This window comes from Anguilla rostrata, chromosome 13 (genome assembly GCF_018555375.3).
Source record: "Anguilla rostrata isolate EN2019 chromosome 13, ASM1855537v3, whole genome shotgun sequence".
In the NCBI taxonomy this organism is placed as follows: domain Eukaryota; kingdom Metazoa; phylum Chordata; class Actinopteri; order Anguilliformes; family Anguillidae; genus Anguilla; species Anguilla rostrata.
In genome coordinates, this window is record NC_057945.1 from 12,309,693 (window position 1) to 12,334,373 (window position 24,681).

The 24,681-nt window shown below is 43.8% G+C and overlaps 2 protein-coding genes and 1 long non-coding RNA gene across 3 annotated transcripts in view; 1 reads left to right on the forward strand and 2 right to left on the reverse strand.

The window, feature by feature from the left end:
* The window catches only part of LOC135237569 (activin receptor type-1B-like), a 31,062-nt gene extending 26,111 nt beyond the window's left edge, over window positions 1–4,951 (forward strand). The window contains exon 9 of the mRNA XM_064304819.1: window positions 61–4,951. Within this exon, the coding sequence (XP_064160889.1) occupies window positions 61–186 (126 nt within the window). The 3' untranslated portion in view covers window positions 187–4,951. The remainder of the gene's footprint in view (window positions 1–60) is intronic.
* Window positions 4,952–6,086: 1,135 nt separating this feature from the next.
* prkag1 (protein kinase, AMP-activated, gamma 1 non-catalytic subunit) lies at window positions 6,087–19,128 on the reverse strand. The gene is made up of 13 exons (XM_064304821.1): window positions 18,901–19,128; window positions 15,316–15,367; window positions 13,921–14,024; window positions 13,346–13,427; window positions 13,202–13,260; window positions 12,901–12,946; window positions 12,536–12,590; window positions 12,139–12,265; window positions 11,334–11,499; window positions 11,086–11,123; window positions 10,079–10,225; window positions 9,545–9,644; window positions 6,087–8,483 (listed from the first exon to the last, which is right to left on the reverse strand). Exons 1-13 carry the CDS (start codon window positions 18,907–18,909, stop codon window positions 8,473–8,475), a joined length of 996 nt encoding a protein of 331 aa, XP_064160891.1. The 5' UTR covers window positions 18,910–19,128; the 3' UTR covers window positions 6,087–8,472.
* A 3,690-nt stretch (window positions 19,129–22,818) lies between these two features.
* LOC135238023 (uncharacterized) lies at window positions 22,819–24,627 on the reverse strand. Its single transcript, XR_010324995.1, has 3 exons — window positions 24,327–24,627; window positions 23,937–23,997; window positions 22,819–22,932 (listed from the first exon to the last, which is right to left on the reverse strand). It is a non-coding gene; the product is annotated as an uncharacterized LOC135238023 (long non-coding RNA).
* Window positions 24,628–24,681: the final 54 nt, after the last annotated feature.

Consider the following 24,681-nt stretch of genomic DNA (forward strand, 5'->3'; position numbering starts at 1 on the left):
GTTTGCTGGATATTCTAGCCGACGCTAAACTTTCCCCCCTTCCCTCCCTGTGTCCATCAGGCCCTGCGGGTGATGGGGAAGATCATGCGGGAGTGTTGGCATGGTAACGGGGCGGCCAGGCTCACGGCGCTGCGGATCAAGAAGACGCTGTCGCAGCTCAGCGTGCAGGAGGACATCAAGGTCTGAGAGGGACAGCGAAGCTACGCGCCGCGCAGAGACGCAATGAGCGAAGGAGAAAATCGGAAAACGACGACAAAAGAAAAATGACTCCTGAATCCTGCCAGTTTTTAAAGCCACAACCCGAGAAATGACCAGGCCTACCTCACCTTTTCAGCCAAAACTACTGAGTGAAAACCCGGCCATTCCTTTCTGCCTCCCCATTACCCAACCTTCAACCTTTCACCCTTTTCCCCACCGCCTCCCCTCTTCTGACCATTACCCATCATCCCCCTCTGAAACAGGCAAGGACTACAGCGACTGTGACTGCTCATGTGATTTTTGTGTTGTTCTTGATGGCAGGAATTTTGGCGTACAGTAACACAGTAACCGAATTACGGTTTTATTTAATTTGTTAAGCATTTTCGCACTCCCCACAAGCAACTCCGCGCAAAAGATCAATTTCAGACTTCAGAAACTTGTTTGGAACTTTTTGTATATATATTCTTTGTTTGTTTTCACAATTTCTTTTTGTTTTCACAATGAATCATGCTTTCATTGTGCAAATGTGAAATGGTGGCAAAAAAACTGGATTTTTAAATTGTTAGCCCAGTACAGCCTGTGCAGGAAGTGTGTAGCAAGGGTCCTAGAGCTGGAGTTCAATCGCCTAGAGACCTCATCTCCGTGGTGCTCTGGACAAGCACCCTTCAGATCACTGGTGTACAGGCGGAATTTAGACCTGCATGGCTGAGCTGCTCTTTGGTGTTTTTCTGAACTACGGCAGGTTAGTTTTTTCTCAGGTGTGGTGAGGGGGGCCCGTTGCCGTGCACAAGTAACCAGACTTCTCTACGCAACTGGACTTTTTCTTCCAGATGGGAGCTGACTCGTTTTCAGACGAGGGGACCAGACTTCTCGTCTTCTGAGCGCAGGATTCGGGGTATGTGTGCAAGGGCCGGATGGAATTTTTCAGTTGCCGTCGACTAATACGAAACCACAGCACCCTCCGCTCCTCCTCAGTGAGATTTTATTTGCGCGTCAGCCCCTGACGGGATGGCCATTTTTAAAGCACATCCTCGCCTTGGCTTAAGCTCTTTGATTGGATAAGCCAAGCCATTGAACATTCCAGGTGCAGCCACTGATACAGGCTAACAAGCTAATGCTTACTCCAAATGCATTGTATGATCTGTTGGTCAAATACGAGATGAGGTGCTTGCATCACACCTGGTGGTGGTTTATTTATGTTTTTTTTTAAAAATCCACGCTGTCCAGTAGCAAGCTGTGAGGATCATTCACTGGGGATTCAGTGTGTCTAGGGTTCAGTCTCAGGTGAGAAGGAGCCATTGGCTAATACTTTGTTCTTTTGGGTTTTTTTTTTTTTTTTGGGACTCCCTCTCAATTTGGCCTTGTTACCAGAACCAGTGACCTTCCGGGGAATGTCACGTGACATACGACAAGAATCTGAATCATGTGACAAATGGGTGCGATCAGTTGGACCGACGATGCGTGGTACAGTTTTGAGCCTGTCCTGCTGCTTTCCAATACACGCATATATCCCCCCGATGGGATCCGTCTTGGCGTCGGAAATTTGCCGCGGTTGTGCTCGCGCTGAAGCTGCCAACTTGTCCCCTTCCACAGCGGTCACACGTCAATGTCGTCGACATTTTGGGGCCACAGAGGATTTGCGTACTCGAACACTCCTGTTTTATTGATGCCACATACTGCACTGACTGAGCATGAAACCTCTTCAATTAGCATTCGCGCTAACGTCATAGAAACTCCTGAACGGTACGGTCATTTTTACTGAGAACCTGTATTTTCTCACCACTCCCAGGCCAGAAGTAGCTTTTAAGGGGATGCGCCAACAGGCATATTTTAAGTCTCAGTTTTAGTCATTGTTGATACTTGCCGTTTTTTTAAACACTCCTGACGGACTTCTTTTTGGTGTCAAACTGTGGAAGGCTAATGTGATTCTCTCTCGAGAAAGGGGTCTGATCTACCTGTGCTGTACTGAAATCCTGACTCATTACTCCTGATTTTCAGTTCTTTATACCTCCTGGATATGCAAGTTGTAAATAGTTTGTACAAAGTGTTACACTACTTTTTTCCTGATTTTGATGGTTATATTGAACTTGCTCGTTCACTTTCCTTGATTACATTTAGTTTTCCTTCATACAACGAATCTGCTGTAATTTTGTATATTTTCAGTTTATTATTTGTATTGTTACATACAAAATTGAAACTTGGAGGTACTGCTGGTCTCAGTATTCCCCCTCTGTCTTATTTTGTTCCTGTCTCTATGTTTTTGATTTGAACCTGACCTGTATAGATTCCCTGTGTATATCTATTTCATTTTTGTTTGTTTGTTGCATTTTTCATTTGGGGTTTATTACATGTGTTTTTCCACAGAGCTCATAATCTAGCTTTGCTTATAAAAGCATTGCAGTTTCAGTCCAGAGATCTTAGAGTTGTCGTTCTAATCCTGTCAAAACCTGTTAAGTGTATTGAGCATTATCAATATTCTCTCGGAAGCATAAAGAAGTACATATTATTATGGTCTGATATGCCTACAACCTGCTTAGAAAACAGAGTTCCCAGAATCTCCTTTCTTTTGAAACGTGGTGCTTTGTGTCAGTTTGTTTAGTGTAATTTCTGATGATTTTTCTCTTTAAAAATGCAAAGTATATCAAGTCATTATACAAACTTATAAACAAGCTAAATTTGAAAGCAGAAAGGTGTTACGGTGGAGGAATTTTGTTGTAAATGCAGTGTTAGACATGTGATTCACCAGTGAATTCAGTTACAAATAGTAATTGGACTTAATGGACAAGCTTAAGTCCACTTTCAAGTCCAAATGGGTTTCGTGAGTTAGGTTGCACACCATTTGAAGTTCGCAATGCCCCAGGGTGCTCTGAAGCCAAGAAGAACATTTATAACCGTCACCCCTGTTGTGGTGGGTAAAGCAGGACTAGAAAGCCAATCGTCTGGGCGATTGATCGTACGGTATCGGTGCTGTCGTTTTTCCAGTTCCGTTTTGTATTCCTGTTCTGGCACATTTATACTGCAAATGCATTTCAGGATGTGACAGTTGGTCTGTGGACCGTTTGCAAGGCTGACAGAAGTAGTGGAAACTGCAGTGATGCCCCTGCCTTTCCACATGACAGTAGCTGTCTAAAGGCCGATTATGGATTTGTGCTTTCTGCACCGATGCCACGTGCATGCAATATCAATCTGGGCTGAATGTTGCGAGCGCACGATGACGCCCTGGGTCAGAAGCGAGGGGACGTTTCATTATTTATAATCAGATAACGATTGTATGTGATCGGTTTGCTCATCCGCATTCGGTGACCGCAGTATCTTTTAGTATTGCTTTCGGACGGTGCCAGACTTCACAGGGAGAGTACACAACAAGTGCGCAAATACACACGCACACACACACACGCACAAACAGGACAACTTGGTGCCACCGCATAATTTCAGGTCCCCGCATAACGCACTCCACACATCAGGGCTGGGGATCACCTGCGGTTCAGTGCTGGGTTTGGCGGCCTTCTGCAGGTCCTGTAGCAGCACTTGAGCAGTCAGTCTGGCGGTTGGGGGGGGGTTTAGGGTTAGGGTGCAGTTTTCCAGCTGGGTTTACTCCTTTCCCTTTAGCTGCAACCGAGGTTGTGGACGGTCGTCGTACGGTGCTTAGCCAACCACTCGAATCCCACATTCTCTCTGAACCTGGGTAGGCGCTTGAGTAGAGCAGGACACGGTGTGTGTTTTTTTTTTTTTTTAAATGTGAGAATAGGTGAATGAGAACCTGTCCTCAGACACTTGTATTTTTGCTGGACGGCGACGCCATCCCTTTTCCCCGCTTTTGGCGATGGCGCCAAGGCAAAAAGGCGATGCGAAGGCCTGACGGTCTACGCTTTGGGCTCTGAAGGCGACTCTACCCGTGTGTGTGAGATTATTTGGCTTGGGCAGTTTGGAAACGGTGCTTCATTCATGCATCTGTAGCAAGGAAACACTGGAATTTAACCCTGCTCTAAAGACCACTACTGAATCTGTATTTAATTCTGTCCTGCAGAAAGAGTGAAACAGAAACTTTAGTCAAAACTATTTATTTTCTTGTCATTATCTTTTTTTCCAGAGTGAATTTCTCTTTTTCGGGAATGAATTCAGTTTTGGTGTGGGGAGTCCAGGGGAACGCGTGTGTGTAGTTTCCGGAAAACGTTGCTGCTTACAGGAAGGGGTGTGCGGCAGACTGGCCAGGACTGGGTGAATTCTTGGGGGCGTGTGCATTTCCTGAACCGAGGAGAGGACTGTTCGGATTGGAACATAATTCAAATCATCCCCAAAAAAAACCTAAAGAGTCCAGCTGTGAGTTTATAATTAGCCTCAGGTTCTTCAGGTGCAGATACATCTTCACGCTCACCCGTGACGAATTAGAATTACTTTTGCTAGTCTTGGTGAAAAACCACCCGACAGCTGGTCTTGAAATTGGACACTGAAGTAAGCGTTACTTTTTTTGGTCACACCTTTTGTTGTGTGCATGCTTGTGTGAATTTCCATAGTGCATAAGTGCACTGTTCGATTTTGGAAAAACCACTCCCAAATGTTACGAGGTCTCTCTCCCCACACTCCCTTAGGCTCCGCCCCCTGAGAATACAAGCATTGAACGTCCTGGCCTCTGCACACACATCTTGGTTAGAAACATCAAGCCTACTTTCAAAACCATATGAAGAACTTTTCAGGACTAGTCTGCAAACATGTATATAGATGATACCATAATAAATGCAATTTTTTTTTCCTACCCGTGTCCTTTCCATCCAGTGTACCTGTGTTACGTGTCTGCGGGAGACAGGCATGCACACCTGCATGTATATCACAAGTGCCACTGCGTGCTGTGAAGGGATAAGCCTCGACAAATAACTGCTGGTGTTCTTTGTGGAGGTGCTTCAGAATGCCTCAGCCGTACAAACCAGTTCAATACCCACAAAACAACGGTGAGGTTCACCGATTAGAGCCTAGGTATTCAATCTCGGTCCTGGGGACCTTCTGTGGACGCTGGCAATCATTCCAACCACGATCGCAATCCCAGACTTTTGACAAGCTGTTAACTTTTCTTAATGAGGAGCTTTTCATGTTTAGAGGGATTATTTACGCTCTTAAGCCACATTATGTCAGAAATAGCTGTGCATGCCATGAAATATAAAAGTTCCACATTCACATCCACTTTCTGCATGAAAAGAGATTCCAAAATTATTAATGAATCAAGCTAAAGACTTGCGTGAATCAGCAGGCTCCTAATTGGTGAAGGTGCGGACACATGGCCACTAAAAATAACAATTTGGTAGGTAATGAAGAATTCAAGGACAAAGCAAATGATAACGAACCAAGCCTAAATTGCGTTAAGTTTACGGAACACAATGACGGTTTTGTTAAACATGTATTCAACAACCTCAACCAATCAATCTATCAAAATGTATTTATATAGTGAATTTCACAAACGATTGTCACAATACACTTCACAGACAATCTAATTAGGCGCCTATTTCCCTCAGTCCTAAATTTGATCAGTTAAAAATTTTAGTTACCATATTTTATGCAGTTGTTTGCAATATAGCATAATGCACACATGGGACTTTTATCTTAACATTCATAGCTATTTCTGACATACCTGTAATGTGGCTTAAGAGAGTAAATAATAATCCTTCTAAACATGAAAAGCACCTAATTAAGAAAAATTAGCAGCTTGTTAAAATTTTGGGATTGCAATCGTAGTTGGAATGAAGAATGAGGGTCCCCCAGGACTAAGTTTGAAAAAAAGAGAATGATTAGACCATGACTGCAAAAGCTAAACAACCACCCCTTCCAGACACACACGCACACACACACACACAATTCATAAGTAATCATCATGTTCCAAATATCAGAGGCCAGCCAAATAAAAAGAAAATCTAATTTATTTGTCATGCATCAAATTAAAAATTAACATGAATAGAAAAAATGGGTGTTCTGATATATACACGTGTATACATGTCTATTCATAGTTCTGAAAAAAAACGAAGGGAATATGTCCATTCTGAATAAAAACAGCAAATGTAATTGGGCATCAGCAACTGCCCACATACCGCCCTTTCTTGCAGCCCTTGATAACTGACATGACACCCCCACTGATATTTCAAGAACTGCTGAAAATGAAAACAAAAGTATGTGTACTTTGTAACGAAATCTTCTGTTTGGCTCAGGGTGTGCTGCGCAGGGTTTAACGATTGTGAAGTGTTTTGGAGGCATTCTGACGAAAATTCAGGGGAATCGTGAGGTGCCGACTGTGAACTCGGTATTTTGAGTCTGCGCTCCTCGTATCTGTGCACACAGACGCACGACACAGTCCACACATTGTGCTCTTACCCCACTCGCTACTGTGCTTTTTTTCTGCATGCAATCTCCTGGGTTGGCCAGAGCTCTGAAACTACCCAGAGCGGCCCAGTCTTATTGCCAGAGCGAGCCTAACCTATACCCGTGGTATAAGATCAGCTACGCTCATGTATCATTTCATTTTCACAGAATTATCTTTTGTGAAAGTCTGATGCTGGTAAAAAAACTGGCCATTTTTAGACCTCTAAAGGAAAGGGGCTGGTTACGTTTTTATGTATTATCACCAATTTCAATATCCTATGTTTTCCTAGTAAAAGTAAAAGGAACCGTGCCTAGAAAGGGTTCATTGCTTAACGTTTCCTAAATGGGTTTTCATGCGGAGGTTAACCGGCATGTAACTTCAGGGGTCCCTCGATCCTGGGTGTTTGAGAACCACGGGGTCCGCTGGTTTTTGGCATCGCTCACCGATTAATCGAACAGTTAAAGCGGTCGATCAAACGGTTAACTCATTTCACCTGATGTCTTGGGTCTGAATTGGTTGTAGATTTTAATGGTGAAATGAAAACGGGCCGGCCCAGTGGGTTTCCAGGACCAGTGTCTGAGGAACTTTGGTCTCAGGATCACAGAGGCCCTTCTGCCCCATACTGTGGGAGACTGAGCGGGCTGGGACACGCCCCCTCCTGTGTCGTACGGTCCAATCACAGCCGTATCACCCAACACGTCAGGAGCAAGGTTAACAAAACGAGGTCAGGACGCACTGGGCCTCCCGCCCCGGTGCCAGACCGTAGCCGTTTGGCCCCACGCGTTCACGGGACTCGGCTACTTTCGCTTCGTCGGCCCGGCAGGGGCGCGCCGCGGTCCGGCCTGACCTCGAGTCACAGGCAGGAGATAATCAGACTACACCGGAAGATATGAAATAAAACTGCACTACAGATCAACAAGTAACAAGAAACCGCACTTTACAAGAATGACTAAATGAACCCAATTCCAATCCGGGGGCACGGATCTCAATCCTTTCTATGAAATAAGTGTTTAATGAAATAAGTAAAATAATCATAGGGTGAAAAAGCTAATACCAAACAAATGATCAAAACCCCACATCTCATAATTACATAAATATTCAGCCATTGTGTCTGTTAAAAAGCAATCCATGAAATGAATATAAATTGAAACAATAATGCCAATTTTGTGACAAAGGACTTCACATTACCAAGCATTACCCCCCCCCCCCCTTCCCCCCCAAAAAAAAATGATAAAAAATGTCAGTACAGCTCTGCTACACAGAGCACGGAGTGGAAGTAACTTCCAAATATGGGCCTTTCGCTGAGCTCTCAGTATGGTCTACAGAGAAACACCAGGAACACGGTTCCCTCCCGCGGTTAGCGCTATTCACGCTAGCGGTCCCTTTCCAAACATGGACAAAATGATCTAAAAAAAAAAACATGGGAATGGAAGATTTGTTCTTAAACATGGAATTGATCCCCTAAATGTTAGGTATAAAAAAACAAAAAAAAAACAAGATGCCCCTAATCTGCAGCTCCAGCACTAGGTGTACAAAAATATTGACAGCGATTGACGGTTTCTGCTGGTCTGACATTCATTTGTGCGCGTTCTGATGTGCTGCCCCCGACCTGCGTTGCCACGGTAAAAATCTATCGACTCCTCCGCTTGCAATGCGAAAAAGAAGAAAGAGAGAGAGAGAGTGTGTGTGTGTGTGTGTGAGTGTGAGAGAGTGTGTGTGTGTGTGTGTGTGTGTGTGTGTGAGTGTGTGCGTGTGCGTGTGTGTGGGTATAAGGGCATGTTCAGAAAATATTAACAGGGCATCCACACACATTTCCCTTCCCCCCCTCTCTCTCCTCCTCTCGGTCACCCTCCCTCCTTCTCCAGTATTCCACCTTTTCCACAGATGACAGAGAAAAAGGGAAGAAGACTGTCCCTTCCCCCATCCTTTCATCAAGCCGTTCCTGAAAAACAAGAAGAAAGAAAAATGATACACCTTTTTGGCAGATCCACAGTGATGTGACCACAGGATTCCATAACATCATTTCCTTTAACCACACCTTCACACTCACCACAGTTACCATGACCAATATCAAAACGTATGACAAGCCGTGTTGGGGAAACTACTCTGAAAGCATTGCTGTAAATGCCCAATTACCAATTACCTCACAATGAAAGTAGTTGAACTACAGCCAAGACTCCAGCTTTCAAAACTACAATTACTTTACAAAACATGCAGTTCAAACTACTTTGTAAAAGAAATTAGGAAAAAAATAATTATCATGTTCCCCAGACATGATGCAATGTGTTAGCAATGCTTTTGCACGCGGGGCGAACCACTATACAGCACAGTGGGGAGAACCGGCAATGTGTGGCAATCGGCAGTTGGCAGTTGGCGACGACAGTGGAGCAGAGTGCTTCTCACCGATCAAGATTAGCGGGAAAAGAGAGAGGAGGAAGTATTTGGTCAAAGGGGGTTGGAAAAAATATATTTTAGGACCAAAATGAGAAAATATTTACACCTCAAAATGCAATTAATTTCTACAACCACCACACAAAAAAGTTGAACTACCAGGAAACTGTTGCATAATGCAATTTTACTACAATTACGAGTGATGTCATTTCCTGTCTTTGCCACTCCTTGAAGTTGAACTACCAGCAAACTGTTGCCAAATGTAATTTAACTACTACTACGAGTGATGTCACTTCCTGTCTTTGCCACTATGTTAAGTCTTGTAGTGAAGGCTTCATAAAAGCTTCACAATATACTGACTTGCACTTGTTTGGGATCTGGACCTGGCATTAGCAGGATGCACGAGGACGGGTGTGCTTGAGAAGTCACACGGGTCTTGTGACTGGGGCATGGGTTGCAGCGCTATGAGTAGGTCTGTTAGGCAATGATAATTTGCAGAAAGCAGAAACACTGCAGACATTCCAGCCGCTAGTGTGACATGGGTAACTGTTATGGAGAGGCGCTGCAGAACGGTTGTGTAAATGCCCCCGCCCTCGTCCGCAGGGCCCTCACCCTCCTCTCCGTTGGTCAGCACCAGTGCCTGGAGAATGTCCGACAGGGAAACGATTCCCTTCACCACTTCCTGCTCGTCCACCACCACCAGCCTGTGCACCTGAGAGAGAGAGAGTGGCAGAGAGAGAAAGAGGCGAGAAAGTGGTAAAAAGAGGCAGCCATAAAAGTAGAGGGAGAGAAATTTGGAGAGGAGAAGGGGGGGGGGGAGAGGAAGGAGGGTGAGAAGGAAGGAAGAGAGAAAGATAAAGAGAAAAAATGAGTGGAACACAGAAGAGATGTAAAGAAAAGAGCGAAAGAGCATGTGAGGAGAAATGAAGACAAAAGAGGGGGGAGGAGACAAAAAAAATATATAAGAGTGAGAATGGGCAGCCATTCCCCCACACTGAGCAGCACTCTGTCCCAGTCTCTTTGTCTGAGTACTGGGTTTCATTTGGTCAAACCGTCCTTCAAATGAGTCTGACTGCGTGCGCTTTTGCATACTCGCGCGTTTGCATATGTAAAAATGCCCCGCCCGCCCCGTACTGCCCCGCCCACCTCGGCCTCCACCAGCCGGTTGATGATGGCCTCCAGCGTCTCGTGGCGGTGGCAGGTGAGCACGCCCTCGAAGTACTGCGAGCGGTGCTGCAGGGCCTTGGTCACCGTCACGTCCAGGTTGTTGTAGGTCTTCTCCGCGGCCAGGTTCTGCACGGAGAATTAGGAGGAGCCAGTGACCACACGACCACACAGATGCACACACTAGTACACACAGGCACACAAACACGCCCACACACATACACACACGCACACGCACACACTTTTACGCGCAGGCACACAAACACGCGCACACGCATACACACACGCACACGCACACAAACGCGCACACACACATACACGCACGCGCTGACACACAGGCACACAATAACGCGCACGCATACACACACGCACTCACATGCACAAGCACACATGCATGCACACACACACACACACAGTGTCCAGTAATATGTGGCTACCCCCCAGAGACAGGAAAGAAACCATCTGCAGAGCTGAACGGTTTCACCAGCCCCTGCTGTGACAGCAGATTACTGACCTCCTGTCGACTGGTCAATAATTAAGCAAACAAGCGAAGCTGCATTTACCCACCACCACAAGCGCACTGCAATGATCTAAGCACTATGAATAGCCTGTGTGTAACAAAAGAGAAAAATCAATGCCCTTTCTCTTCAGGGCTGATGGCTAAAAGCAGAAACAGGATATTGAGCTACAGTGAAAGTGGACTGGACTGGACTCCATTCATTCATTTGTACACTTCATATGCTTCCACACTGACAGTGCGATGGAGTGCTATGCTATGCTATCTGTTACACGCAGATACACTCATTGCAGGCACAGTGTACACGCATACACATGGATACAAAAGTAGAGATACACTTTCATACACACACGCACCCACACAAACACACACAGAAAAATACACGCATACACGCACACAAACACATACACGTATGCATGCACAAACACACACACACACACACACACACACACAGACAGAGGGAAACACTCACAATGACATCGAACTTGGAGTAAATGTCCACCACGTGCCCTGTGAGGAAAATGAAACTCATCAGGCCATATCCCACACAGGGTTAAAAAATAAACCTCAGTCTGCAGTCTTTAACATCAAAGTTACATTAGCAGGGTTAGCTCCTGTTAACCTATCCTGATGAGTGAGCATGTTTGTGTGTAATTACCCTCACGCGGTACCTGAACACCCTACCCCCCCCACCCTCACCCCCCAAACCCCCCTCCGTACCATTGTCATCCACCACCGGCAGTGCGGACACCCTCTGGTCCACGAAAATGCCCAGCGCTGTGTAGAGGGGCGTGTCCTTACGCACCATGGCTATCTTGTGGAAGGTGCCGATGCCCAGCTCTTCCAGGGTCTGGCCGAGGAACGCCGGCTTGGCCATCTCCGAGATCTGTTTGAGCAAGAGGAAGTGGGAGGACATCTTATTCCTCCGGTTCAGTCCCCTTAAGCACAGTGTTCGGCTCAGAGATCAATCCCCTTACACTGTTTTTTGGTGAGAGTTCAATCCCCTTACACTGTTTTTTGGTCAGATATATAATTAAAATAGATATAGATAATTAAGTATTTTTTTAAAAATCTATCTAAGTAATCCTTTCAACTAAACATGACAGAAGATTCAAAAACCCGATGACTAAGTACTTCAAGGAATCAACAGAAAGAACAAAGTAAGTAAATTACCATTCTGTTTCACAATTCACATCCCTCACCACCTCATTTGTAATTCTCCCCCAGTTAGTGAATACACAACACCACACAATTTCAGACATCTCCAGTTGCTGCTCCAGATAGATAGACAGATGGAGAGATAGCGAGATACATAGATAGACAGACAGATAGACTTGCACTACAGCTCCTTGCATTTAGGAGATAACAGCTCCTTGCGTTTTACAAACGACCGTTCGAACACTCACGGTCACGATTATGGCGCAGTCACAGCGCAACGACGATTCCGATTGCGTCTGCGAGTCTGACCGGCCCGCGCTCTGGTGGAGGCAGGCCAACAGGGTGCCGCGGAGGCGGGGAGACTTACGAAAAGCTTGAGGAACTTGAGGATGCGCTTGTGGGTGAGGATGTAGAGGGTGTTCCCCGTCAGGGGGTCGATGACGGGAAGCCGGTGGATCTTGTTCTTCAGCAGCGAGGAGACGGCATCGTACAGGCTGCGTGAAGGGGGGGGGAGAGAGGAGGGGAGAGACCGTTCACCCCACGCATGACGATACATGCAGACCCACACCACGGCACTCTCCAAACTTCTCCAAATGTATCTTTGGTGCGTCGCCGCACCAACAGGCCGTGATACACCAAGCATGCCTTCGGGAAGTAGCCTCACTGATCAGTGCAAAATGGCTCCCGTGGTTTTACAGCAGGGACGTTTGCAAAGGAGCAGCGTTAGCAGTGGCATGATAGCGTTCTTTGGGGAACCTCTTTACCTGGCATTGGGGGAGATGCTGACGAGGGGCTTGAAGGAATCCTGGAGGTACACTTCTGGTTGTCGGGGAGAAACGGACAGCAGTTACTGACGGGCACGTCACCAGACTACAGGAAGTGCTTCTGCCCCTAACCCTGATACACAGGAGCGATGGGGCAAAAGATACATTTATTCCAGGGGTTAGACCCCTTTTTTAAATTTATGTATACTTTAACTGATATAATGATCCCCATTACTAGTCCCAAACCACAAGGACTAAAAACGTACCAATAATTTTGCTGCATAATACAAAATTAATTAATATGCGTGAATACACAGATAATGATACATTTGCTTTCATCATCATCATCATCATTATAATCTCACCTCTCCACGTCTCAATCTTGTGCTCTTCCAGTTCATATATCTGAACCTGCAAAGACAGGAGGGAACGCAGCGATTAGGATTTAGAGAGTGACACACGGCAGCCATGTTGATCTTCATCTTCTAAAACGCATGCGTGTGCCTTGCCCCAACGCCACAGCCGACTGAAGTGCACATCTTTAGTGAGCAGCACTGCAGTGACATCATCCCCCCACGTCACCTCAGAAAGACCCTTTTAGGGACGTGAGGTCTGTCTGAACTACAACCTGAGGTTGGTTGGTGCACGTGGATAGAGAGCTCTTACCAAAGGGGACTTGTAGTAACGGTGCAGGATGTTGATGAAGTCTGTAATGGTCAGCATACCTGCAATGAAAACCCCAGTTAGAGCATAAGACAACGGGGACACAGACTGTGTCTGTCTGACAGAGTGAGGCGAGCGTCGTCTTACCCACGAAGCACTGCTTCTTGCTGTCCCAGAGCGGTGCTGCTCTCACCCCATTGGAGACCAAAGCAAAAAACGCTTTCTTTACCTAAGAAAATACGACATATTTGTACAGTTAATTCATAAAAAATAATGGTATGATTATTTGCAGTAGCTGTCGTACTAATAGTAATAACTCAGAAAGAGAAGTCATTTATATTGTAGCCTTACAGCAAAAAAAATAATTTTATTTCACTTTTTACATATTTTAATCACAGCTTCCCTTTCTCTTCAGGCGTTTGACGGTACTGAATTTGATTTTATTAATTTCTGTTCCTGTGCTAGAGGTTAAAGTTAGCGACAGTTATCCTGGCACGGTACTTAGCAGAGTGACACCGATGTTACAGAACTATGTTTTTACCCAGGGGGTCACAAGCGAGGGTATTGCTATTGTACCATTAACACAGCAAACCTCACCAGCCAAGCCAACACAAGTGTGTCGTGTCTACATGGAAAATGTGTAAAAGATCGCCAGCTACAGTATGTTAGATGCCTTGGATAAGACCGCCTGCTAAACAAATAAATGTCACAATAAATCTTACCTCCAAGGACGTGTCGAACACGACCAGTTTAGAGCTGGTGGGCACCAGGTCGTAACAGCGGTGAGACTTCATAAAACGAGTGTAAACATTGTGCTCAAACTCCACTGCAGGAAATGAGGAACAAGTAAAAAGACAGCACAGATGAGAAGTACAGAAATGCAGCAGCTGACCATCTCACATCTGTAAGGACGTCCTTCTTATCTCATGTCCTCCTCGCCTTCCTCACTTCATCTTTCCCTTTCCTTTCGCCCCTTATCTAAATCCATAAGAAGGTCGCTCACTCTCTCTCTCTCATACATACACATGCACACTCACATGCACACACACAGAGCTTCATCCACCGACTAATGAAGAAGCCTCCTGAATTTTACATAAAATGATTGAACATACATTGTACACATTTACATATACAGTTGTACCTCAGAAATACAAAGAAACAAAGTGATAACAAAGTGATAAAAATTCAGACAACTTCGTCCACTCCAGGCAATATCTTTCAGAAGCGATACTGAAACCCCCCAGCACATAGCCAATCTAATTTCCATTATATTTTTACCCAGATTAAATTATGAACAATGCTTCACAAAAATCCCAATATGAATGTATATTTTTGTCTTCTTTTATTCACTTACTCATTTACGATTATCTTTCCTTTGCTGCATGCCGTCTGTTCCCGTTATCGCACATTTCAATAAAATGTGGCTCTTTGTGACCCGGTATTGTGATTGCGTTACATTTGCAAAATGCAACTTTCTCTTATATACTCATACATCAAATTTTCTGTCACCCTTTCCATTGCTCAAAGCAAGGCATTGTGGGATTTGCAGTCACATGTAGCCAAAATCTTTTCCATAATCACTTCTGCAAACATCAGATACATCATTGCATCCTACACGGAAGGAGGCCAAACAAAGACGGATCATGTTCCCTTCCTTTTTTAATAAACAGTTTGAACATTCTTGTCGTGGCAGCCAGTTAGGCCCTTCCTGCTCACTATGGAGACTCCTGTTAGGAATGAAGGATGCATTGCCAAAAAATTAGGCAGCAGCCCTTGTCCATGTCAACAATCAGCCCATACAACTGGTCAGAAAACCGTCAAGCATGGCAGATTTTGTCAACATGCCAGTTAATACAATGCAAAACCCACCCCCGATCCAGGATTGCTTATGGCAAGACTTAATTCTTATCAACAAAAAGCGCTGTACTCCTTGGCACAGTGATGCAAGAGGCTATTTCTCAAATAACTATAATCTATGACCCAGTGTGATGATGACTCGGGCTGTGGCGTCATGTGCCAAAGAACAGAAATATATGCACACACATAATTTCACTTATACAGACTGCAATTGAAATAGGTATAAAAGATCAGTACAGTGTGTAGTCAACCCTTCCTACCTTCTGCTAGGGTGTCCTTTTTACCCTCCAAGTCATCAAGAACAGCTGTGACCTGAAACACAGAAAAGCAGTGTACTGAATTTACACATCTGAAACATCTGGACACTTGCATCCATCGTTATTAATTTAATAATATTTTTGACTTGCTATGCATGTAACATTTGTGCCTTTTAAAATCAAGTCAATTGCAACTCGATTTAACTATCTTGAATGGGACATTTGATGATGTGGATCAGGATATACACCTGGGTTGTAATGGATGTAAGGATTGTCTAGCTAGGACATCTTATAAGTTAAAATAGTCACATGCCCTCAATACTGGTGTCCCTCAAGGGTTAGTCCTAAGTTACATCATTTTTTAACACTTACACACACGCACCATCCATCAAGTAACTACATAGACCATATGACTTAATTTAAGCAGGGTTCTCAGTTCCAGTCATTCTGGAAACCAGCAGCATTTTCTACTTTTACGCAGCTTAAATTAGGCATAAAAGGGCTGAATCAGTTGCAGTGAAGCATCACTATCTTTGGGTGATTGAGTACCTGCCGAGAACAAAATGGTGGACGCTGTATCCTGCATCCAGGACAAGAGTGGAGTCCACGTTACGGTTTTGTTTTCATGTCAACAACGCCAAGCTCCACTTCGCCTCAACCTGTCTTTACGAGCATTGCGTCACTCTTACCGTTAAGCCACATGGATAGTTAAAGGTACTGGATATCATTCCAGTTCACCCTGTTTCCTAAATGCTGAGGTTATACATCATTTATTTATAAGCCATTAACGCATCACAATCGCACTTGTGTTCTTCCCAACAGCTATGAGCTCACCATTCAACCCAGAACAAAAAATTTAGACTTGAACATGGATTGCAAGCTCAAGCTTAATCATTACATGGGCATTAATCCTTGTGATCTACTGTAAGGAGGTTTCCAATTACTTTCCAAGTTAGTTCCAAAGGCATTGCTCAAAATGGATAAACCAAAGTAACAGGAGTAAAGGAAAGGGTCGTCTCCTGAGTTGTGCTCAGTTAGTCTATGAGGTTGGGGTGCCCTCCTGATTCAAGACATTCCTGACTAAGTCAGCTACAAGGAACACCCACGCTAACTAATCTCATCTCATTATGCCATGTATTCCAGCACTACATCCATCACCAAGAAAACAACAGGACCTCTCCAAAAACATCTGAAAACTGCGGGTAATCATGACATCATGACAAAGTTCCCTTAACCAATCAGGTCAATCAGAATGTCAGGCTATACATGCATGTTTATACCCTGGATAGAGATAAGGTATTTAAGACTGGCATTTAACTTCTGCTTATAAACATCTTTAGCATCACAAATAAAATGTTATACAAACGTATTAGGTTTGGAAGTATGAAAGTGGTGGAGAGTCTATCACTGCGGTATAATTCACTTCATTTTTTAAAACTTTCCTTCTTTGTTCATGTGTGACTCGACCCAATTTGATTCAAATCTCATGACGCGTAGTGTGTACATGTGTATTACATATCCTGTCCAAACTCTTGTTGTAGTCCTACCCCAGGCCAAATTAACTGTTCATACATCTCAACCCGAGACACACACTCTCTCTCTCAACAACCTGATAAGGAAAGTTGCAGTTTATAAGATTAGTTCCCAACAATGTGACAGGTTCCTTCCAGTTTTAGTCTGAGTCATGCCACAGGAAATTGGTTCAGTTGGTCTGAATCATTATCAGATCCACCTGATCACATGTCAGAAGGAACTGACCGCTGGTTTATTAATTAAGCAATATCCCCATATTTTGGCCAGACGCATCACACAGAATGTTCAACTGGTCACGTTCTTTATACCATAACATTATGAACCTGCTAAGTGATGCTAATCTTTCACAGTTCAGTATCTTCTCTGTGTACTTGCATGCTTTCCTCACATTGTTTATACATCAACTGTGAAAACACTCTTGTATGATAGTCGGGCCTTGAGCATCAAGTTTCGTGAGTCAATTAATCTTAGCGGTCTTCAGTCATTCAACAAATAAGTTAAAGGTTTCTCAAGCACCATCTTGTGATAAACACTTAAACATTACCCAGACTCACCAACCATCCCCTATGTTTAAATTTCACAATAAGACAAACCATCCATTTTGGAAATCTACCATCAAACTGACCTATTTAGATCTCAAGACCAACTGAAGGAAATCACACATTTCTCCACTGCTGGGCAGGTCTGATTCAATTTTCTCAATACACTTTGAATTATTTTACACTTTAGACTAGGGGTCGAAGCACTGTAGGTGATATTTACACAAGACTATCAGCTGGAATGCTGCAGGGTTCTGAACAGTTTGCTCTTTGAAGAAATTTGCCCATTACTTACCCCACCCCCAGCCCCCAACACACACACGCGCCCACACAAGAAAGAAAAGGGTCCACACCACCCCAGACTGCTGACAGAAGTATGTGCCAATTCAACTTTCTAGATGGGGATGAATAATTTCTCGAACATTTGGAAGTTAAACATACTCCACACCGTTAAACGCTGGTGTTGTATGCACTGAAACCTCCACATAATTTTGCATTCAGCGCAGAGTCAAAGGGCACGAGCCAGACTGGGTGAGCCTGAGTTCATCAAACGGCTTCTCTTAGTCACCCAAAAAGTTTCCACAACAACTGTGAACGTACTCTACGCAGAAACTGCCTGACATTACACCAGACATTTTTAAAAGTAAATGAAAGAGGCAGCGAAGAACCGTGTTGAATGTGGTGGCGTATATAAATATTTTGTTTGGGACACTTATTAAGAATCAACCTTTAAATGCGCGCTGCACGATACCACCGCAGCCATCTACCTAGCCAGTCAGCCAATGTACAGTACGGTTCCTGCTGAGTCAGATAGCTATGGCTATGTACGCCGTAAATTACGATATGAAACAGTTAGCAAGTTGTTACGGTTGGGCGGCATCACGAAACGTCAATGACATAATGCATTACAGCAGGCTACCTCTGAGTTATAACAAATATTAAATATTTTTAATGTTGGCTTCATGCTAGCCTCCAAACAAGTTAGTTAGTTCTCTGTAAATTGATCTTAATCGAACTCTTCGGATTTCACAATGAAAATGTCCAGGTCCATGTCACACTGACTTTGAATCTATTTGAAGGATTTTCTGTAGTTAGAGCCAGTTAGATAGCTGGCTAGCAAATCAACATTCCTTGAAATGAAGGTACACCATGAGCTGACAATCGAGACATTCTTGAGCAGTCCTTGCTTGTTTAGTCACCAGTTCACGTAACTAAAACAGCGTACAGTTTTTAAGCTTGTGAGCTGGCAATCTAGCAAAGTTTAATCACGCATTATATAGCTGGCTAAGTTACAAGATAAATGAATAGACACATCAACGTGAAACGAATAACCTTTAGAAAACTACTCATTTGGTACCTGAAAATGCTAGATAGCCAGTCAGATGTGCGTTACTGTTTCTAACAAATTACAATTTGCACTGATGTATACAATTACACAAATCCAATCAAGCTATCATAAGTGGAGCTAACATTATCTGTGTGATTTTTTTATTGGCAAATAGAAGCAGCTACTCACACACTCCATATCCCATTCACCGGATCGCAACTCTGTACGGGCGCCGACTTCGACCTTAAAATGTCAGTATGTTGGACGCTATTGTTCTGCGACTCCTATCCGATACGTCCACTTGCCTAGCTATCGTATGAGGTTATCTTTTTAAATCCTTATTTGACAAGACATTTTCCCCTTGTTTATTTCCGGTGAGAGGAGAGACTGCGCATGTACATTGCATGCCATTTTGTACGGGACTGAAGCAAAGAGCGTGTCCAGAAGGCACTGACGATGTCATGGTGTATAGCGCCACCTGTTGGGCTCCAATAGACAGCAATGAGCGTGAACGTCCGAATACTGTAGCAAATCTACCCAATCGGAAGAGCAGCTTTCTCATATGCAACAGATTGCTTGCTTTTGTGTGCACAAAAACATTGCATCCACATCATTTTGCTGAATCTACGGATATGAAATTCCTTTAAAATGTAGTTGTTACAATTAATAAATCCATTCCTAATTCTTTTTTAAGCACTGATGTTGGCATGAGAACATCCTTATTTTGCCAATGAATAGCTTTTCCTACAGAGGTTCTATTATTCCCACTTGTTGAAGACTGTTTTTTTTGTCATTCCCAACTTTGTCAAATTAACGTTGTATGACTACCAGTATAATAAACATGTTAAATGTGAGTATGTTTCAGTGTGTGATACAGATGGTATATTGTGTATCATCACAGATATCGTTGACTAACCAGATGATGCTTCCAAATGTACTCTAAAAGTGTATTGTGTTTGGTTATTCCCTTTTATGATTTTTCAGAAGGAGCAACAAACTGGAATGTTTCAGCATCAATGCAAAGGAGACAACTTTAAATATGGAGAATATGTAGATGAACATCCAGTTGTCTATAATAATATAGTGATCTCAAGTTCTGTATTACACAAAAAAAATCAAGAGTTATAAATTCACAAGGCATAAACTATTAATGGAAAGACCCTGTAAAACAACTTTAAATTATATTAAAAAGAATGAAAAATAATGCTAAGACTTTGTGGAACTGCAGATAACAAATTCACTGATCTCAAATAGCAATTTCTTAGAAATCCTGCAAGTAAAAAAATACTCTGTTGTAAAAATAATCAAAAAATAATCTTATAATAAAGAGAATATATAAAAAACCACTTAAATACAATTTTTAATTTGACTAATGCCACAGGAAATACAAAAACATTGAATTAAAAACAAAGAAAAGCCTCAGTCATTTCACAAACAAAGTTCAAGTATTCATTCATGCATCTTTCAACAAAAGCTGAATCATTTTTATTGGTTCTGTCCTTGTGAAGATCCCACCAATAGGAGGGTGTTGAGAGTCCAGTGGGTAGAGAGGACAGAAACCAAATCGTTCTTTTGCAAGGATGCCTTAGTTGTTACCTGGCAAGAGCGACTACATGACCTCACAGCACTGGAGCGGGCTAAAACCCTTCGTGTACAGTTTGAGTAGAGAATCCTGGGGCAGTGAACCTCTGTGGTCCTGCAGCCCCTCCCTCTGTGGCTCTTCCCCCTCCGTGGGGGGCCCTGAGAGGAGTGGCCTGGTGCTCACGCTGCTCCTGGGGCTCAGTGTCCACGTCTGGTCCCTGATGGGTCCTGGCGACGATGGGGGCGAGGGTGCCAGCCATGCCAGTGTCTCCGGCCACCAGCACGCCGCCGTCGGCTTCTGAAGCCACTGGTGGTGCGCTGCCTCCTCCGCGGTCATTCGCTTGGCAGAGTCCCACCTGGAAGCCACACATACACTCAGGATCAGAGCGCACGTAGCACCACACACCAGCCTTATACCTCTCTGCTATAAGCCTGTGAAAGGCAGGACAGTACTAAGCCATGAACATCCCTACTTTTGGGATATAACCTGTATTTTATCCATGTATTTGTTTATTTATGCTTTCCCCCCATTCTCTCCCCAATTTGGAATTCCCAATCATGTATCAACACTCATTACTGGGTCCTCTGCTATCGATTTGGAAGAGAACACAAACAAGCACATGCTTTCCTCCAAAGCACATGCCAATTGAAACTTGTCATCATGCAATAGTTCACAAGCCAGGCTTGCAAATAGATGTCAGAGGAACACACTTAATGCAGCTTAACAAGCAGACCTGCAGGTGCACCTTCCAACGGAACCCTCCCTAATCCTGGGCAAAGCAAACGGCAATTAAGTATCACCTTGTGGGGTTAACATCCACAGTCTGTACTTTCAGAATTCAATCCTGAATCCTGGGGCCAATCCATATGTGAGAACGAGAGCAGTTAAAGGCATATTATGCAGGATTTTCACACTGAAAACATTACAAAACAACCATGCTCAGTCATTACTATGATGCACTGGCAATCTGTGTCTGTGTGAACTTCTGCCCAGTTCATGCATGTCTGCCTGCATTTGTCATTCTAAAAAGTGTTCAGGATGTTTCTGGGCATATGACCTGCTTTTTTGTGGTTGTATCTGAAAAGCATGTGGCCAATAGAAGAAGAGTAAACATGTATGGATTGATTGCAGTGGTGTGTTTTCAGATGAGTTAGTGGTGGAGAGATAGGGTCGCCTTGGTGGCTAACCTAACGCTAACCAAATGGTTGTTCATTGTTAGTTAATGTTTGGTAGCTGCTGTTATTAGCTAACTAAATTCACTTATGTTTGACAACATAAGCTGGCTGGCCATGATGATACTGTGGGTTTGAAATTTTTACAAAGTAACAACTTAAGGCTACAGGATAAAATTACAATCCACTTCTCTCAGCTCATATGGGCTAACTAGCTATCATTAGGTAGACAATTGGGGTGAGTCCACAGTTGGAAAATCTTACTAGTATCCCGTATAAGTTAGGCATTTTTTTCCAAGTATGACTGCAGCTTGACTACTACAGACCAATACCTGGTTGGAGAGGCACATTGCATCATATCTTAAGTGAATGTGCTGTCGTGTGCCTTTGTTGACAAGGGGATTGGCAAGTAGGCGGCAGCCAGCCTTCTAGGTTATTTCCCCAATCTGCTGAAGGGGGAAGACGGCCTCTCATCAAGCTACAAAGTGGTAGAGGCGTACAACTTATAGATACACAATAGATACACAAAGCTACACTATGTAAAGATACAAAAAAATGAAATAAAATAAAAGCAACAATGAAATGATGTGTTTGTGAATATGCGTGCTTATGTTATGTGTATTGTCCAACTTCCAGGCAGACTAGAGCAGACTGAAACCCGTCGGTTCTGTGGCCAGCAGTGGTAGCATAGGTTTGTTCCATTACCACTTAGCTAACACTAACTACCCTGTAACGTTGCTGCATATGAAAGCGAAGTGGCATATTTGCGACTGCCTGACAGGTATGAATGCAGCTACTGTTGTATTTTTGAAAGAGACGTGATTCCAGCAGTATACAATATGATGTTAGGAGGAGGAAATGTTTTTGATTGTAAACACAGGAGCAAAACAAGGAATGAAATCCTGCATAGTATACCTCTAACCAGATGAACCACTCAGCAGCCCCAGTATTTTCTAATTAATCAAATCAACTCAGTGAATGTAGGTTTAAGGTGAAAGATGTGATTAAAACAAACTACGAGAAACAGAGAAGTATTAGAGAGAAGTTATATAATAGCGGTTCACAGATGTGTGAAATAGCTTGTACATCTGTGAATCATCCTTTGAGAAAGTAACCAATGGCAACCTGGCACATATCTGGTGTGCATGTTGCTGCTACAGTAAATGCTGATCCCAGACAGTAAGGCAAGCGCTTGAGATACGACTGTCTGGATTCTGGGACTACAGTGTAAGGGCAGAGTGCAAGGATTCACTACAACAGTGAGCAAAGGTGCCCCTGCTGCCCCGACAGTTAACATCCACATTGTCTGTTCGTTCATCTTCAGAGTGATAATGGTGAGCGGACAGGGCACGTACGTGAGACATCGCCTAAGAAAGTCCACAAACAGCAGGTCTCGGCTCCTCAATGCGCTGGCCAAGTCCTTGGAATTTGGCCTTTTTTTGAGACATGTAGTTTGGCCCTTGGGATCTGCACAAACATAGACAGCCATTGAATAAAAGATTTGAAAAAACTTTTTTTTTTAAACCCATACATTAACAAGTCTGCTATAGCGCATGACTTCACTATCGTCAGTTGCCCCGTTCTGATTTGTTCACAAAGTTAACAAAAAGACCACAAATGCACAAATAACAACTGTTCACAACAGCGGTGTGCAGAAGGGCATCTCTGTATGCACGAAGTGTCAAAAGGTGAAGCGGACGGGCTGCAGCATCAGAAGACCATGCCGGGTTCCACTCCTGTCAGCAACAGGAAGATGAGGATACAGTGGGCACATGATCACCAAAACTGGACGATTGAAGATTGGAAAAGCATCAGCTGGCCTGATGAACCTCAATTTCTGCTGTGACATGCAGATGGTAGGGTCAGAATTTGGCATAAACGGTATGAATTCATGGATCCATCCTGCCTTCAATGGTGTACTGTATGCTGGTAGTGGTGGCCTAATAGTGTGGGGAATCTTTTCTTGGTAAAAATTAGACTCCTTAATACCATTTGACATAATTTGAATGCCACAGCATACCTAAGCATTCTTACTGACCATATGCATCCCCCTCTTGCCAGTCTACCCTTTTTCAAATTGATACTTCCAGCAGGATAATGCTCCGCATCGCAAAGCACACCTCAAGCTAGTTCTATGAGCATGACAGTGACTTCAGTTTACTCCAATGTCTGCACAGTCCCCAGATCTTAATCCAAAAGAGCACCTTTGAGATGAGATGGAATGGGAGGTTTGCAGCATGAATGTGCAGGCCAAAAATCTACAGGAACGGTCTGATACTGTCAGTTAAGCATGGACCAAAATCCCTAAGGAATGTTTTCCAGAACCTTGTTGAACCCAATCCACAAAGAACTCTATAATGGAGGCAAAAGAGGGTCCTACCTCTACATAGATGTACCTAATAAAATAGCTACTGAGTGTATGTCAAAGAAATGCAAAACCACAATGCCTGCCATATATACAAAGTTCTTACCAAAAAATACCCTCCTTCTTGGTGACATCTGAACAATGTTATCTGGGGGCATTCCCAGCACCTGAAACAGAGTGTGATAATGTATCACTAACTTGCACACTGCTAAAATAGCATAACAGACAGGTACGGGCACTCCTGTGTGGTTCAGGGAGAAACAAGACCCAAGGAGAGTGTTTGGGTCAACAAACAGACCTTTCATTGAATCTGCACTGTAACAGCCATTGACTCTGTGAGTGCTTGGGCTTATGTCACCCAAGAAAGCAAACACACATTTGAGGATGGAATCTAATAAACTATTGATAAAGTTTGAGAGAACACTTGACGGCTGTTGAACAGGTGCTATGTTACAAGGGTGAGCAGTGAAGAGAGTGTATGCAGTGCTGCTGGTACCTCCATGATGCAGGAGAGCTGATCTGCCTCATTGGTCCCAGAGAACAGTGGGTTGCCAGTGTAGAGCTCAGCCAGGATACAGCCCAGACTCCACATATCAATGGCTGTGCCAAAGGGAAGGCCTAGGATCACTTCCGGGGCACGGTAGTATCGTGTCTGGACATAGGTGTACCCTGAAGACACACACCAAAATGGGGGGGAGGGGGCATCGGTAGGAGCGGGAGACAGAGAAAATTAATGAGAGCAAAGGAGAAAGGGATAACGAAAGAGGGTAGAGAGAGTGAGGAGAAGGGAGAAAGAAAAAGATACAGAAGTGACTGAAAGGATAGAGGAGTAGAGGAGCAGGGGAGAAAAA

What these genes read in the sequence shown, in the direction of transcription:
- prkag1 (XM_064304821.1), bottom strand. An exon ending in CAAGAAGCAGTGCTTCGTGG is followed by an intron (nt 13,261 to 13,345) that starts GTAAGACGACGC and finishes TTTTCATTGCAG; the next exon opens with GTATGCTGACCATTACAGAC. An exon ending in GTTACTACAAGTCCCCTTTG is followed by an intron (nt 12,947 to 13,201) that starts GTAAGAGCTCTC and finishes CTGTCTTTGCAG; the next exon opens with GTTCAGATATATGAACTGGA.